The sequence below is a fragment of the Salvelinus fontinalis genome, chromosome 2 (assembly GCF_029448725.1).
Source record: "Salvelinus fontinalis isolate EN_2023a chromosome 2, ASM2944872v1, whole genome shotgun sequence".
NCBI classification, from domain to species: Eukaryota; Metazoa; Chordata; class Actinopteri; order Salmoniformes; family Salmonidae; genus Salvelinus; species Salvelinus fontinalis.
Window position 1 is genome coordinate 51,931,764 of NC_074666.1, and position 17,783 is coordinate 51,949,546.

The 17,783-nt window shown below is 42.6% G+C and overlaps 1 protein-coding gene across 1 annotated transcript in view; it reads left to right on the forward strand.

Moving 5' to 3' along the window:
- The window catches only part of LOC129820879 (follistatin-related protein 4-like), a 217,591-nt gene that overhangs the window by 87,070 nt on the left and 112,738 nt on the right, over positions 1-17,783 (forward strand). Inside the window, exon 4 of the mRNA XM_055877954.1 lies at positions 9,376-9,618. Coding sequence (XP_055733929.1) covers positions 9,376-9,618 — 243 coding nt within the window. The remainder of the gene's footprint in view (positions 1-9,375; positions 9,619-17,783) is intronic.

Genomic DNA, 17,783 nt, shown 5'->3' on the forward strand with positions numbered 1-17,783 from the left:
AACAGATCAGGGTGTGACAGAAAATAGCCCATTTTATGGCAAGAACAGCTCAAATAAGCAAAGAGAAACGACAGTCCGTCATTACTTTAAGACATGAAGGTCAGTCAAAAACGTTGAAAGTTTCTTAAGGTGCAGTTGCAAAAACCATCAAGCGCTATGATGAAATTGGCTCTTATGAGGACCACCAGAGGAAAGGAAGACCCAGAGTTACCTCTGCTACAGAAGATAAGTTCATTAGACATACCAGCCTCAGAAATTGCAGCCCAAATAAATGCTTTACAGACTTCAAGTAACAGACACATCTCAACATCAACTGTTCAGAGGAGACTGCGTGAATCAGGCCTTTATGGTTGAATTGCTGCAAAGAAACCACTACTAAAGAACACCAACTGTTTTGGTTACTACATGATTCCATATGTGTTATTTCATAGTTTTGATGTCTTCACTATTATTCTACAATGTAGAAAATAGTTTTTTTTAAATGTAGAAAAATCCTTGAATGAGTAGGTGTCAACTTTTGACTGGTACTGTATATTTTTCTCACCCATCTAAATGCAATACCCCATAATGTCAAAGTGAAAACATGTTTTTAGAAATTCTTGGCAATTTTATTGAAAATTAAATACAGAACTCTCACACTCACATAAGTATTCACACCCCTTTGCTCTGATGCTCCAATTTGAGATCAGGCCGATCCAATTTCCTTTGATCATCCTTGATGTCACTACAACTTGATTGGAGTCCACCTGTGGCCAAATCAATTATTTGGACTTAAAACGATTTAAAACAAAAAACACACGTCTAAAATTAAGAAATCTTGACTTGCATCTAGCTGGAAAGGGTTACACAAGTATCTCTAAAAGCCTTGATGCTGATCAGTCCATGGTAAGACAAACTGTCTATAAATGGAGAAATTTCAGCCCTGTTGCTACTCTCCCTAGGAGTGGCCGTCCTGCAAAGATGACTACAAGAGCACTGCGCTGAATGCTCAATGAGGTTAAAAAATAATCCTAGTGTCAGCTAAAGACTTATAGCAATCTCTGGAACATGCTTACATCTCTGTTGACGAGTCTACAGTACCTAAAACATGAAACAAGAATGGTGTTAATGGGAGGACACCACGGAAGAAGCCACTGCGGTACAAAAAAAAACATTGCTGCCCGGTCTGACGTTTGCAGAAGTGCACCTGGATTTCCCACAGCGCTACTGGCAAAATATTCTGTTGGCAGAAGAAACTACACTTGAGTTGTTTGGAAGGAACACACAACACTATGTGTGGAGAAAAAAGGCACAGCACACCAACATCAAAACCTCATCCCAACTGTAAAGTATGGTGGAGGGAGCATCATGGTTTGGGGCTGCTTTGCTGCCTAAGGCCTGGACAGCGTGTTATCATCGACGGAAAAATGAATTCCCAAGTGTATCAAAACCATTTGCAGGATAATGTTAGGCTATATGTCCAGCAAATGAGTTTCAGCAGAAGTTGAGTGATGCAACAGGACAACGACCCAAAATACATAAGTTAATCAACAAAAGAATGGCTTCAACAGAAGAAAATATGCCTTCTGGAGTGGCCCAGTCAGAGTCCTGACCTCAACCCGATTGAAATCCTGTGGCATGACCTCAAGAGAGCAGTTCACACCAGACATCTCAAGAATGTTCCAAAATTCCTCCTGACTGTCTCATCCGCAACTACAGAAAGCGTTTGGTTGAGGTTATTGCTGCCAAAAGAGGGTCAACCAGCTATTAAATCCAATGGGTCACATACTTTTCCCACCCTGCACTGTGAATGTTTACACAGTGTGTTCAATAAAGACATGAAAACGTATAATTGTTTGTGTTATTCGTTTAAGCAGACTGTTTGTCTATTGTCGTGACCTAGACGAAGATCGGTTCAAATTTTATGACCAATTTATGCAGTAATACAGGTATTTCCAAAGGGTTCACATACTTTTTCTTGCCACTGTATCTGGGAAAGGGTATAAAATAATGGAGTGTTAAATGTTTGCAAGAGCACAGTGATCTCCATCATTGGGAAATTGAAAGGAATATGGAACTACCAAGACTGCCTCAAGTTTGCAGTCTGACCAAACTGGGCAGAAAGGATCTTAGTCAGGGAGGTGACCAATGACCACTCTGACAGAACTAAATAGTTCATTGGCTAAGATGGCAGAACCTGCCAGAAGGACAGTCTGCATAGCACTTCACCAATCTGGGCTTTAAGGAAGGGTGGCCAGATGGAATCAACTCTTGAGAAAAAGGCACATGACAGCATGCCTGGAGTTTGCAAAAAGGCACATGAAAGACTGAGAGCATAAGGCAAAAGATTCTGTGGTCTGATGATACAAAATTGTATCTCATTGGCCTGAATGCAAAGTGCTATTTCTGGAGAAAAACAGGTACAGCTCATCACCCGTCTAACACCATCCCTCCCGTGAAGCATGGGGGTGGCGGCATCATGTTATGGGGATATTTTTCAGCGGCAGGAACTGGAAGACTTGTAAGGACAGAGGAAACAATGAATGGAACAAAATACACACAAATCCTTGCTTCAGAGCGCAAATTATCTAAGACTGGGGCCGAAGATTTTAAGTTCCAACAGTACAATGACCACAAGCGTACAGCCAAAACAACACTGGAATGGCTTCAGAACAAGAATGTGAAAGTCCTTGAGTGGTCCAGCCAAAGCCCAGACTTGGTTCCCATTGAAAATATGTAGAAAGAATTGAAGATTGCTGTTCACTGCTGCTCCCCATCTAACATAACAAATCTGAAAGGAAGAATGGGAGAAAATCCCCAAATCCAAATGTGCAAAGCTGACATACCCAAGATGACTCAAAGCTGTAATCACCGCCAAAGGTGCTTCTACAAAGTAATGACTTAGGGGTGTGAAAACCTATGTAAATATAATATTTGGGTATATTTTTTATACATTTGCAAAAAGAAAATTAAACATGTTAATTATTCATTATTAATTCTCGAAGTCTATGATTATGATGAGGGACAATGTCTAGATTCTGCCTAAGCCCATTAGAGCTCAGCTAGGGGGGACTAATAGATTGAAAAGGGGAATGACCATAGGGGGAAATTGAATGCAGGGACTAAAGATGTGAGGCCCTGCCGCTGCTGGTCAGTCAGCCTGTACTGACTGCCATTGGCACAGAGGCTTGGTTGAACTTGTCGAACCATTGTGCTGCAGCTTAACAGAGAGGATTATCAAATGACACTTTAGCTTCTCAAGCTAGTCACAGCTGAAGGCTACATGGCCCGCGGGAGTAGAGAAGAAAGGCTTACTGTACGGATCAGCGTGCCCGCAAGACCTTAAACACCAGACCCCAGAACTTTTCTCGTTTTTTTTTTATTGTGGCCTATTCTGCAAAGATAATGAGAGACAGTGAGGAAGACAGTGAGGAAGAGAGTGGGGAAAGGACAGGGGGAGGTGAAGAAGAAAAACAACCAGTGGCGCCGGACGGTGCTGAGCCTTTAATCTTCGCTGCTTGGAGAATACAAACGATCCAGTAATCGTCCCTGACCTTGACACTGACAACAAGGTCACTGGGGAGCCGGGGTGTTTGCATTCCCACAGATGATTTGCCGAGACATGCAGAACAATTAGTGAACTGGATACAAGGCCATCATGTTGTTTCCCCCCCCACCCCGCCCCTCGGGTCCTGTACCTGTTCCCCTTCCTGGCTGGCACCTCACACTTCATTATGATAGATCACACATCAATACGGCAAAGCCAGGTCAGCTTTCAGGTCTCTTTTTCTCTGTGTGTGTGTGTGTGCGAGTCTCCTTTATGTAATTAAAGGACTTTTACCCTCCAACTGTGGAGCCTTACCTTTGTTATTAAATATTTCCTAGAGTTTAGATACAAATTGAATCTGCCTTTAGTATAATTGTGTTTTTTCAACTGTTTGATTATAATAGTAGGAACTGAGGTCTTGAGCTAGAGCGGTTTCATAACAGGGAATTAATACATGACCCTCTATGTTTAGATCCACACAATGAACAGCAAACAATGACATATTGTGCTGAATAAGTCTGAATGAAATATTATGCTGAGTGATGCCAATCAGATACCCAATATAATCAATCCCCGACAATAATTCCCCACCTGTCTCCGAAAATGAATCTCTGAGGTTAAGATTGAGAGCCAGTGCTGCTCCTTCCAGAAAAGTAGTCATGCTACTAACCTCAGCCCAGCACCCCTCTCCCTCAGCCTACAGCTGCTAACCCCACTCCAGCTACCCTCTTTCCTCCAGCCACGCTACTAACTCCAGCACAGCACTCCTTTGCTCCCGCCAGCCATGCTCCCGCCAGCTCCCGCCGCCCCCCCCCCCCCCCCCCCCCCCAACCTGGACTCAGGGAAAGAAAAGGGAAAGGGGGATACCTAGTCAGTTGTACAACTGAATGCATTCAACAGAAATGTGTCTTCCGCATTTAACCCAGCCCGGTCGACGTAACATAGTACATGTAAATCCGGGACACTCCAATTTGTATGATGTGATATTATGTTTCATATGGTATGTATTCATTTGTGGATGTCCATCTATTTTTGTACAATATGTATAAAATATATCTTATGATATGTTACGAATTCCAATTTGTTGTGGCTAATGTTAGCTAGGTGGCAAGGTGACTAACGTTAGCTAGGCTAGGGGTTAGTGGTGAGGAGCGGGAAGGAAGGGGAGAGGCGAGGGTGGAGGCGTTGGGAGGACGGGGAGCGACACTGGGCAGCGTCTTAGACCTGGGGGGTGAGGGGGTCTTCAGTTGGCATGGCATCAAGCATGATCTATTTCTATAACCTCCCTAAACCAGCATGATCTGGCAAGCTCACATTCTGTGAAACCAGCGTGAGCACAGTGGTCAATCTGGTTTGACAAGGGTATTCTATTCTGTTCAACATCAGCATGGAGTATAATCTTGAATATTTGCATCATGTGTTTGGACATACTGAACCATCTGCTCGTGAGATTCCTTCCTCAGGATATTAGTCCGTTAGACAGCCATACCTCTCCCAGGACCCAGCTCCTCTGTCAGCTCAGTGTAGACAAAAACCAGGTTCGCCCTGCACAGGAGGAACAATAGTTTATAATCTTTCAATGCCAGACCTGTGTTCAAAATTCCTTAGACGGGTGTCAGTGTAGACGTCTTTGATAGGCACCAGTAAAGGTAACTGTGTCCGCAATGATTCACACTACCTGGAGTGCCACAACCTAAAACAATTTCCGTCCCTTACGATGCATAACCGCTTGCCCTCACATTCAGGTGCTACGCAAACATACATCACATCCTATTCTCCTTTCCATCTTTCCTGTAACAAAGCCGACGTATTCTAGAGTAGTCCTCCAGTACATTGAAGTTTCACTCTTTCTGTTCTGACTATAAGCCAAATGTTAGTGTGGTCATTAACAATGTCACTTTAATAATGTTTACATACGTATCTTGCATTACTCGTCTCATATGTACAGTATATACTGCATTCTTTCATTTTCTACTGTATCTTAGTTTATGCCGCTTTGACATTGCTCGCCCATATATTTATATATTCTTAATTCCATTCCTTATTTAGATTTGTGTGTATTGGGTATATGTTGTGTATTGTTAGAAATTAATGGTTAGATATTTCTGCACTGTCGGAACTAGAAACACAAGCATTTCGCTACACCCGCAATAACACAATAACATTTGCTAAACACATGTATGTGACCAATAACATTGGATAGGACTTGGTCTTCCATCAGATTGTGCCAAATAGCCAACTCCTATGTGTAGCCAACTTCAATGTTTTAACATGGCATGACAACAATCATACAATAGGATGAACAGATCTGTGAGCAGGCTGGCCGAATGTCGATTCCCTGCCAGGCAATGTTCACCTGCCTGTCCTGTGTGTGTGTGTGTGTGTGTGTGTGTGTCCTGTCACTCCTGTGAGGGTGGGATTGTCCCTCATAAAAACGTTTACTAAAGGATTGTGGATTAGAATGACATCATCTGATTTATAGCAAACACTATCACAATTTGCTTGCGTCTAGATGAATGTGTGGTGGATGAAGGACAGTGATAGTGGAACCAAACACAAAATATGCTATCCTATCTAGCTAAGTTAGGATTTAGTAGTTTTAGTAATCTAGCTAGCTAACTACCTTAGTACAGTAATAGTACAATAGTAGAAACAGACACTGTATCTGCCAGGCAGGAAAACCATGTCAGAAAAGCTGATAGACTGAAGTTGGAGCATAGCTAGCCATCTTTTACATGGTAGCTATATTCAGAGAGGGAGTTTTTTGATAATATCCACACAATTACAATCTTTATGGACTTAAAATCTAATTTCATCGATTACATATGGAAAAACCTATTTGTGTGAACATTAGCAAGCTTCCAGCAGATGAGACAAAGTGAATTGTTTATTCCCCTTCCCTGGTTTTAGCTTGCATCTATCACTGTCTAGCTGGCTAGGTTTAGGATATTTACTAGCCCATACCAGTGGCAAATGTAGTTATGTAATCGACATTTGGCAGTACACACAGAAAATGATGCTCACTTGTTTTGCCAGCTAGAAAGAAACAAATGTATTCAGAAATGGAGGGAGAGGATAGATAGCTAGAGCTATAGCTAATAACGCAAGCTGCTGCTTCTTCAAGCAGCATTGCAACCAACATTATTCAGCGCTGCAAAATATTTTGTCATTTAAGTGACATGATTGATAAAACGTTGTCTTAATTTAACATTTTTTTTACCTCAACTGATCCACCTGGTTTCCACTTTGAAGCTGTCAAAATAGAACTTGAGAGCCACTCTCCTTTCAGTCATCTATCAGGGCACTGAGGCAAATCCAGGATTTGCTCTGAGATTTTTCATTGAAGTAAAAATAAAAGTTCCCGCACATAAAGTCCTAAACCAATTATATTTATTTTTAGCTCATGTTGTCATGCGTAAATGGCATTTGTCTGAAATAAAATTGGTGATTGGACGGCAGTGTTATTAAGGCATTTTCACTGCCTTGCAAAAGTATTCTATTTTGTTGCATTACAACCTGTAATTTGAATGGATTTTTATTTGGATTTCATGTAATGGACATACACAAAATAGTCCATACAGGTGAAGTGAAATGAAAAATAACTTTATTCAATAAATAATATAAAAAATAAAAAAAACGGAAAAGTTGTGCGTGCATATGTATTTACCCCCTTTGCTATGAAGCCCCTAAATAAGATCTGGTGCAAGCAATTACCTTCAGAAGTCACAGAATTATTTAAATAAAGTCCACCTGTGTGCAATCTAAGTGTCACATGATCTGTCACATGATCTCAGTATATATATACGTGTTCTGAAAGGAACAGAATTGAAGGAATGATGGATGGCGCTAAACACAGGGAAATTCTTGAGGGAAACCTGTTTCAGTCTTCAAGAGATTTGAGACTGGGACGGAGGTTTACCTTTCAGCAGAACAATGACCCTAAGCATACTGCTAAAGCAACACTTGGGTGGTTTAAGGGGAAACATTTAAATGTCTTGGAATGGCCTAGTCAAAGCCCAGACCTCTGTCAGCTCAATGTAGACAAACACCAGGTTCACCCTGCACAGGAGGAACAATAGTTCTCAGGAGGAAAAATAGTTATGCAAGCTCAAGTTTTCTTTTTTTTTTTTTTTTTTTTACTTGAAGGAGCTGGAGCAGTTTTGCCTTGAAGAATGGACAAAAATCCCCGTGGCTAGATGTGCCAAGCTTATAGAGACATACCCCAAGAGACTTTCAGCTGTAATTGCTGCAAAAGATGGCTCTACAAAGTATTGACTTTGGGGGGGTGAATAGTTATGCACGCTCAAGTTTTATTTATTTATTTTTCTTATTTCTTGCAAAATATTTTCTATTGTGAAACAAGCATCTCCAAAAATCAATTTTCTTTCCAGGTTGTAAGGCACCAAAATTGGAAAAATGCCAAGGGGGTGAATACTTTCGCAAGCCACTGTAACCATCATAACTATTCATCCAAAATTAGAATGCTCCGGTTGGAAAGGGGAAGAGTTAGCTATCATGCTAAGTAGTTGCAAAGCTGCTAATTAGCTATTAGATTGAGATGATGAGATTTGAAAGCGCAACCTTCGGGTTTCTAGACGTTCACGGTATATGCCTACCCATCCACGCCAACCATCCACCCTACTTAAGTAACCTTCTGTCTTATGTAAACTTACCAAACACAACATATTATACTCATTTGAGTGTACCCGATTTACATTTACTATGTTACGTCTAGTTTATGACTATGCTCCCCAGCCTATAGCTGCTAACCCAGACCAGCTACCCTCTCTCTCCCAGCAATGCTGCTATCTCCAGCACAGCCCCCCCTCTCTCCCCCCCAGCCATGCTGCTAAAACCAATCCAGTTCCCCTCTCTCCCCCAGCCTAGCTCCTAACCTCAATCTAGCGGCCACCTATACTCCAAACCCAGGCCCCATAAATCCCAGCTCAGATCTCTCCAGGAGTGGTCCCTTCTAGGGCCTGGGGCCTAGCAAGATCAATCCAAGGTGGAGTGGCTGCAAGTCTCAGCAGCTTTTTCCCTGCTTTAAATGCAAATAGATTGAATCAGAAGGGAGTGGGAGGATCTCCATGGTGAGGGGTTCAGGACTGACAGGTGCTAAGAAGGACGTGTGAGGAAGGGTAAGGTACAATCTCTGATCTCACAGAATGTTTAAGTGTGTGTGTGTGTGTGTGTGTGTGTGTGTGTGTGTGTGTGTGTGTGTGTGTGTGTGTGTGTGTGTGTGTGTGTGTGTGTGTGTGTGTGTGTGTGTGTGTGTGTAATATTGGGTCACACTTTATTTGGATAGTCTAGATTTTCGTACTATCTGTTGATAAGCAACTGCGTGCTAAGGTTACGGTTAGCGTTAGAATAAGGGTTAGGGTTATAGCTAGGGTTAAGGTTAGTAGATAGTTGAAATGTTACTGATAGTCCACCTGGATGGAAAGTCACTATTTTTTTAATAAAAACAATATGCCATTTCAGAGTTTCCTTTAGGGAAAATTGGCACCTGACAACATGACAGGAAAGATTTTAATTGACCAGACATTTGAGAAATGTAATGGACATCTATACACACTCAGAGCCAACCTGGCGCAACCAGTGCCTTGAATAAACAAGGTGTTTTTTTCACTTTCCTTTTAGAAAGCAGACAACAGGTGTTCGAAGTGATTCATATTCTGACCAGCACAACCTCTCCAACCATCCTTCTTATCTTTTCTTACTGGATCGTCTTAGAATGATAGTCTACTGGCATTTTACCAACCTTGGGTTTCTTTTTGAATGTTTATTCCAGGCTGTCTCTGTTTCTTCCAACCTAAACTCTGGTTTCTCTCTCTCTGTGTTTCTCCCAGTCCACTCTGGGTCAAATGGAGGGCCATGCAAGAGGACAAACTGCGGGAGGGGCCGCCAGTGTGTGCTGCTGGAGTCGACGGGCCGGGCAGAGTGTGTGTGCCAGGAGAAGTGTCGACCCACCTTTGTGCCGGTGTGCGGCTCTGATGGAAGGTTCTACGAGAACCACTGTGAGGTGTACCGCACCGCCTGCCTTCAGAAGAGACGGATCTACGTGGTGCACAGCAAGGACTGCTTCTTCAAAGGTAGAACCACATCTCCACACCGTGTTGATGTTGTTATTGGACATGCTGATGTTCTGACATCAAACAAGTCAAATTGCAAAATTGTTTAACGAATCAAAGGAACTCTAAAACCCAAAGCTGGGAGACAATCATATCCACAAACTGAGACTGTGAGTCACAAACAAAACATTCTCTAGAAGTTGTGCTAACTATGTCAGTTGAGGACACACAATTCCTCCCTAAAATACAAACAAAAACGGCGAGGGCTGACTAGAACTTATGACTGGAATACTCCATTCAATAGAGACAGAGTCAAACAAATGGGGCATTAAAGAAATGAAAGAGGGAAATCATTTGTGCAACATTCATCACGTTGTCTGTGTCCTGGCACTCAAGATTGTCCTGGGAACCGTATCAATTCACTGACAGGTGTGGTGTCGTTTTATGGAAGCAGTCTCTGAGGTTATATTCAGCTTCTACATGCATTTATATTCTATTGGGGTTTATTTCAAATAATTAATTGAGAACATTTCTAAAACTGAACAAAGCCTACTAAGTCATTAACAATGGTAGAGTAATGTAAGCCAAATGGCAGACTTGTACATTGGAAATGTTCTTGAAGTTAATGTTCAGTTGTCATATGTAACTCAAAGTATTGCATACGCATCCCAGTAATATCTGACATAAACACATTTTCTGTCAAACCTAAACAGTAGTATCTGCAACTTCAGTTTGCTAACAGCTTCAATTCATAACAAATCACCACGGATTACAAATACTGCATCAATAATCATTGGACTCCCAGTCCCTTCTCTCCTGAACGAATGTGCAACTCAACCAAAACCGCCTACTTTATCAACAATGCAGACCACCCACTCCATCACTGCTTCGACCCCCTGCCATCAGGTCCTAGCTACAGGTCGGTAAAGGGCCACTCCACTGCCTGTTGATACTGTTCACTGCTTTCCATACAAAGCAAAGTATATATGGGATGAGGACGGCTGTGTCTTGCTGTTTACAACTTCTTGTGGTGAAAGGAATTTCCTCGTGAATACCAATAAGTAGCATTTATTCAGTCCTTACCAGCTACAAAAATGTGTTCATGACTCTGGCTGAGGGGGCAACATCCCTCTTTACTCTTAAGTTCATTTCCAATGTTGACTGGGACAGTTATATGCAGTAATTATTGGCCTTATGCTGATATAAATAGAAGTGAGTAGCACTGTACCCTACATCGTTTACAGTGGTGTCATTCGATGCTGGGACCGGGCTAGTTAAGAGAGGTGCTTATGCATGAGCAGTGAATGTGTAGAAATGCTCTGTCACCTCACATTAGAGCGCCAGAGATCCCAGGCAGACACTGCCATGCATGCTTAATCCAAATTAGGCAGGTGTTCAATCGCCACATTACACTTGATCACCATTGCACCGCAAGCCAGCGGGAACGGAAGACGCTCACATAAATAGTCATGCTCAAATGTAGGTAATGCTTTGAATTAGGTCATGTATTTTATGACAGCATTATTACCTCAAGTGGTCATTATCAAACGTTCACTACTGTTATCAAATGATCAGTATTTAAACACACAGAAATAGACTCAGGTGTTTATTTGATGAATTACCACTAAATATTCAGCATGGGATTGAAGGGTTCAGTTGCCGACAGACAGAAAACAGGGCAAGAATGTATTCCTCGATCAAATAATGACTGGAAGCCAGCTGTCCTCCATTAAACTTTTTAAACGGTTGAGTATTATGCCCTTAGCAGCATTGATATTTGCAGGCAAAAAATAGAAACAATATTTTGTCACAAATTTGCTGACAAGGGAAAAACGTGTGTAAATATTCAAATCAAATGTTATTGGACACATACAAGTGATTAGCAGATGTTTATTGAGGGTGTAGCGAAATGCTTCCGCTTCTAGTTCCGACAGTTGTTAGAAATAACTAACAAGTAATATCTAACAAGTAATATCTAACAATTTCACAACAATACCTAATACACACAATCTTGGTAAAGGAATGGAATAAGAATATATACATATGTGGATGAGCAAAGCGGCATCGACTAAGATGCAATAGATAGTATAGAATACAGTATATACATAAGAGATGAGTAATGCAAGATATGTAAACATTATTATGTATATTATATGTAAACATTAAGGGACTAGTGTTCCGTTTATTAAAGTGGCCAATGATTTAAAGTCTGTATGCAGGCAGCAGCCTCTCTGTGCTAGTGATGGCTGTTTCACATGCTGATGGTCTTGAGATAGAAGCTGTTTTTCCGACTCTCAGTCCCATCTTTGATGCACCTGTACTGACCTCACCTTCTGGAAGATAGCGGCATGAACAGGAAGTGGCTCGGGTGGTTGTTGTCCTTGATGATCTTTTTGGTGTTCCTGTGACATCGGGTGCTGTAAGTTTCCTGGAGAGTAGGTAGTTTGCTCCCGGTGATGTGTTGTGCAGACCGCACCACCCTCTGGAGAGCTCTGCGGTTGCGGGGGGTGCAGTTGCCGTACCAGGCTGTCATACAGCCCGACAGGATGCTCTCAATTGTGCATCTGTAAAAGTTTGTGAGAGCTTTAGGCGACAAGCTACATTTCTTCAGCCTCCTGAGGCTGAGGCACACACGGTCTGTGTGTGTGAACCATTTCAGTTTTCAGTGATGTGTACGCCGAGGAACTTAACTTTCCACCTTCTCCACTGCTGCCCGGTCGATGTGGATAGGGGGTGATGTGGGGTGATTAAATGTGGGGTGATTGGTTGAAATTAAAAGCCCTTTTCTTTGTGCTGCGGTGATTGGTCAGTTTAGTAGCAGAATCGCAACATCCCGGATGGACTGATTATGGACAAGATCAGTTAGGGAGAAGGGGATTGGAATGACAGTCCCTTGTCTATAGAAAACTATACCAAACCCACGTGTAGCTTTACCATAGCTTTCCTTATGGATAGAGTAAAGGTTGAGAAGGAGGCTTCCACCCCTTACCACCTCATTCTGCTGCCCCCCCCCCCCCCCTACACAGAAATACTCTTTCAACCTGTTTTCAACCCATTTTTGATGTCAATAGGAAGAGATTGCAGCCTGCAATCCACTCAATAGTATTGATGTAAGCCTTTGGCTGTTGGTTCATGGCCTGTGACAAGCTGGAGATACGATTGTGGAGGGCTCTAGAAATGCCTATGGAATCCTGGCTAACACTTTTGTTAAATTCCGTTGTGACTTTATGTCAACGAATACTGTAGCTGATGGGAATACAATAAATCTTCAGCAATCTCCTTTCCCTCCAAACACATCCAGGCACGCTAAACACACGTACACCTGTGAGCACACCCACAGGCAGACTACCCACAGGCAGACTACCCACAGGCAGACTACCCACAGGCAGACTACCCACAGGCAGACTACCCACAGGCAGACTACCCACAGGCAGACTACCCACAGGCAGACTACCCACACGCAGACTACCCACAGAGCCATTACACAATTAAAAAACTGGTCGGAAAACTACCCTATAGCACAACCCCTTTGCTTGTTTTGAAATTGATACAAACAAGATAACAACTTTGTTTTCCCTTGTCTTCACTTCTGATTAACATCGAACAACATCCCGGGTCAGGCCCATTTCCTGATCTATCCTTTGATTAAAACAACACTCGCTAAAACACTCCAAACAGAACTAATATAACTAACATGGCTGATTATTCTAGAACACTCCAAACATAACATGGCTAATTATTTGAATAGCTTTCATCTCCTGATTGACTGCAAAGTGGCAAGCACAACAAAGCACAGCGTGTTCTCCTGCAGCCCAGTGGGAGGTCTCTGAAGCTGCTAGGCCGACCGACAGAGTGCTTGTTCACATTCAGCCAGCCCAATCCGATGCTCGCAGGACTTCCAACGCAGACGGAGGGACATTACAACAAACCCACAGGGTGCGACCCAAAAATGCATCATTTGATATGGGCCCTGGTCAAAAGTAGTGCACTACATAGGGAATAGGGTGCTATTTTGGTCCCCAGATTTAAACTGTAGATTGCATTTAAAAATGACTCACCCAGGGTCGGGCCGATTTTAGAGACAAGCAATTGATGGGCCATCGCCGCTCCTCGCGATTCCCGATAATGATCAATCGGACACGTCACACGTCAGACAAATTAGGGCAGCCGGCGTTGGATGGAAGTTAAACTTCTCCTCCTCTTTTCATCTTCTCTCCGTCCCGGAGCTTTCAGTATCTGGACGCTCTTATCGTTCCTCTTGGTTTGATGTCTGGCTGTGGTTATTGCATTAGCCATCAGACCTGCTTTTTTCACTGTACCATGTGCCCAGAGTGTGGACACTCTTTCCTTCAGTGTCTGTCTTATTGACTGCTGATCTTTGGCCCCTTGTGTCTGAGGCCATTAGCTCAGTTACAGAAACACTTGGCTTTGGAGGAGGAGATAGGTTTACAGGGCGTGAACAGGGCCTGAAACCTCAGCCAGCCACTTGCAGGGCCACCCGGGTTCACAGCGGGAAGTAGAGGTCTAAAATACTCCTTACACTGTACAGAGCCATTAATGTACATGAGTACTTTGAAGTATATGGCTCAAATGCACATCACTATACTCAGTGGCGACCCGTCCTTCAGGGCAGAGCCCCACCTGTTTTAAGCCCCACATTTTTTGCAAAAAAATAATTAAAATTAAATGTATATATATATATATATATATATATTAAAGCTTTTTTGGTGGGGGGGCTTGCCTGTTTTGCATGTTATTTTGGCATTAATACGTGTCACATATCAGTTTGCAAACAATGTAAAAATATATATATATATATCATTGAGTTAATAAAGCCGCATACAAACAGGCAGCTTCAATGCTTTCTGTGGTGGTGTGGCAGGCCAGCAGAAAATAGGAGCACTGCACCATGATTGGCTCAGCATTGCACTGTGATTGGCTCAGTGTTCTGTCACTCATGGGGACACTGTCACCCAACTTTCGTAAGGGTAGATAGACATCAAGAATGTGATCCCTTTGGGTGCTGCCATAGTTACATTAGAAGTGCCCTTCCAAGAAGGTTCAAGGTCATTGGACACAGATAAAATGACATCAAATCACGTTATATCTACAGTAGCTTTGATTGGACTGATCATGTCAAAATCTACTTTCAAAATATTAGCTAGCAGTCATCATCATAAATCAAGTAGACAATCTACTGGCAAATCCTTTTTAATCCTTGTCATATGAAGATAAATTATAGATAAAATGTATCAGTGCACATCAACCATTGGACATAAACATCACACAACAAGTTGGAAATCGCAAATTCAACAATGAGTTGTTTGGAAGGAATCGTGACCGTGGCTAACCACAAGCATTGCAACTGGGAAGTCAGACTGGGAAGTCAGACTGGGAAAATACGTTTTGAGCGGTCAACCAACGCGGAATTGTAAATATTTTTCTTTGATGACAAAATGTGCCATTGAAGGACCGCCGGGCACAACAAGGTGAGTCCAAAAATGTCTTATATGCTGCTGTTTAAACTATGTAATATGCCAGGGAGATATGGCTAGCCATATCAGCTGTATTCTTTTAAAAGGCAGTAAATGAGGCTGAATGAATTGTTTCGCTGCCAGACAAGGCTCTGCTGGCAGTCAGGTGTAGCAGGGGTAAGGATTCACTCCATGGTGCTGAAAAGAAAGCTCTGCTGTTGGGACAGCTTTATGTAGGCCCTAACAGTTTGTGGACACCGCTTGTCGCCGTTATAGTGCAACTAATGTACTGTTTAGTGTTGTGTTGTGTAGTGGCTTTGCTGGCATGCATCTAAAAATATATATATTTTTTTGTTTTACCCACCAAGATTTACTTGCTAAAATCGCTACTGACTATACTTCACATAATGTAATTTTATACCTACATCATCATCTTGGTTTATTCTCATTAGTATAAATATGAATCACTTGTAAGTTATACACGCAAACCTGACATTTTATATACTGTATTTGTCTGTAGTTTTCTTACTTTCAAGCTTGTAACTGTGTAATATAACCAACACTATGGTCCCCTACATTAATGGTGCCCCATATCAGGACAATCCCCGAACATAACTATGGAGCACATAACATCTGCGTCACAAATGGCACCCTATTCCCAATGTGGTGCAATACTTTTGACAGAAATATTATTGCACTATGGGCCCCTCATCAAATGTAGTGCACTACATAGGGAGCAGAGTGCCATTTGGGAGGTACACAATGTCATTCACTGCAAAGTCGATGTGACGTGACTTACAAATATTAAGCTAAGCATGCCACTGATGTTGTAAAGTTGTGCAGGGTACATCCAACTGCCTGAGAAAGTTCCATCCCTACTTATTCTTAATCAGGGCCGGACTGTTAAGTGTTTTGCTAGCCAGGTGTGATGTGGCCATGCCCCAGGCCTCCCTTGACAGCACTTTATTTGTTACAGTTTTGTTATTAACGAGCCTTCTAACAATTCCCATCCTTCTCAGTTCCCCTCTGAACACCTCCAGTCCCCCACGGACACGTGCCCACCTCCTCTGAAAACCTCGTCACGAACACATGCCCACCTCATTAAGTTGATTCCTCCCCACAGATTCATTATATGAAAGTAGTATTTTCTGTGTGGAAATGGTTGCCCTGTCCCAGATAGAAATGTCCCCAGCTCCTCCATTAGTGGAGTGCCTCATAAACATCACTCTCCCCTATGGAAATAGAAAGGTCTTTTGACTGCTGTACATGCTGGTGAACATTCACGTGCACTGTGACTAGAGAGCCACTACAGCCCAGTGGTCCCTGCCTGCTCCGTTCCCAGCCCAGATATCTTACTCTCTCTTCTGCGTATGCTGCCGTAGATGGAGACCGGAATGCGCTTACGGTCACCATTTAGACAAAATGGCTGTGCTGTGGCATTGTAGTGTTATGGGTCAATAGGGGCGTCTTGGGACAGCTTTGCAGTGCATGGTGCTTTAAAGGTTATAAGAGCCTGCTTTTATGGGACATTGTGCCGTCTTTCTGTTTGTAACATCAATGGTTTTTAAATACCGTCAAAACTAGTTTTTCAATCAATTGGAATATATGTAGCTACTTTTTAAGTTAACACCTGCAGTCAACCTGTGCAAGACGTTAGGAGATAAAGCATATTGCATTCTTCGTTTCACCTGTCACATTATTTTACATGATGAAGCTTACCGTAATTCTCCAGAACAGTTGAGCCAGTCACATGTTTGTTTTGTAAATAGAACAACAGGAGAAAAGGCAGGAGCTTTTATATCTATTGCGTTCTATTGGCAAGCCTCTGTTGTCCGGCACACATGAGGTGATGAAGTTATACTTGTATGCCATCCGACATCTTATAATGGCATCCTGCCAGAAGTCAAAGAGCTATGGATGAGTTATCTGTACAGCTGCCATGTTTTTCCTTGCGCTTCCTACTAGAGTTTTTTTTCTCCTTCGTTCTTCTCCCATCTGCTCCTTGTTCAAATGCTGCTCTTCCTTCAGAAAAGCATGCATCACAACTTTGATCAGTTGCACAATTTATCTTGTTCACTTTCGCGTGTAAATGTCCAAACTCACCAAAAATGATATTTGGTATCTACTAGCTATGCTTGCGTAACTTTATGAGTTGGATTTGCCTGTCTCTGCAATAAGTTCATCATAGTTTTCGCTCGTAAGCATTTAGCTTACAGCGTCTATGTGCTTTCGCTATTAGTTTGTGCTAGTTTTGTTAACATTCTGGGAGTAGAGTTTTTTTTAGCTCCCCCTTGTTTGCTATGCCATTAATACCGTAAATCCCGGGATGAGAGAAGGACAGTATGATGATATGACATTTGGATATTGCCCAAGCCTAATGCTAAAACCCCTCTCAGTGGCTACGAGGCAGTCAGCCCACATACTGTTCACACCAGACCCAGTCGTGTGTCCCAAATGGCATCATGTTCCCTTTATAGTGCACTACTTTTGACCCAAACCATGTGGACTAGTAATGCATTATACAGGCAATAGGGTGCCATTTGGGACGCATCCCTGGTGTTTTCCCCTGGCGTCTCCCCGAAACAGGCTGCCACTGGTACCCCTCATGCCAAGACCCCGGAGCTCTGGAGCCATCGTCCTTGCCCTCTCTCCCTCAAAGATCTGTTAATCCTTGTCTGTCACTCCATACACATGCCCTCACAATCAGTGGGG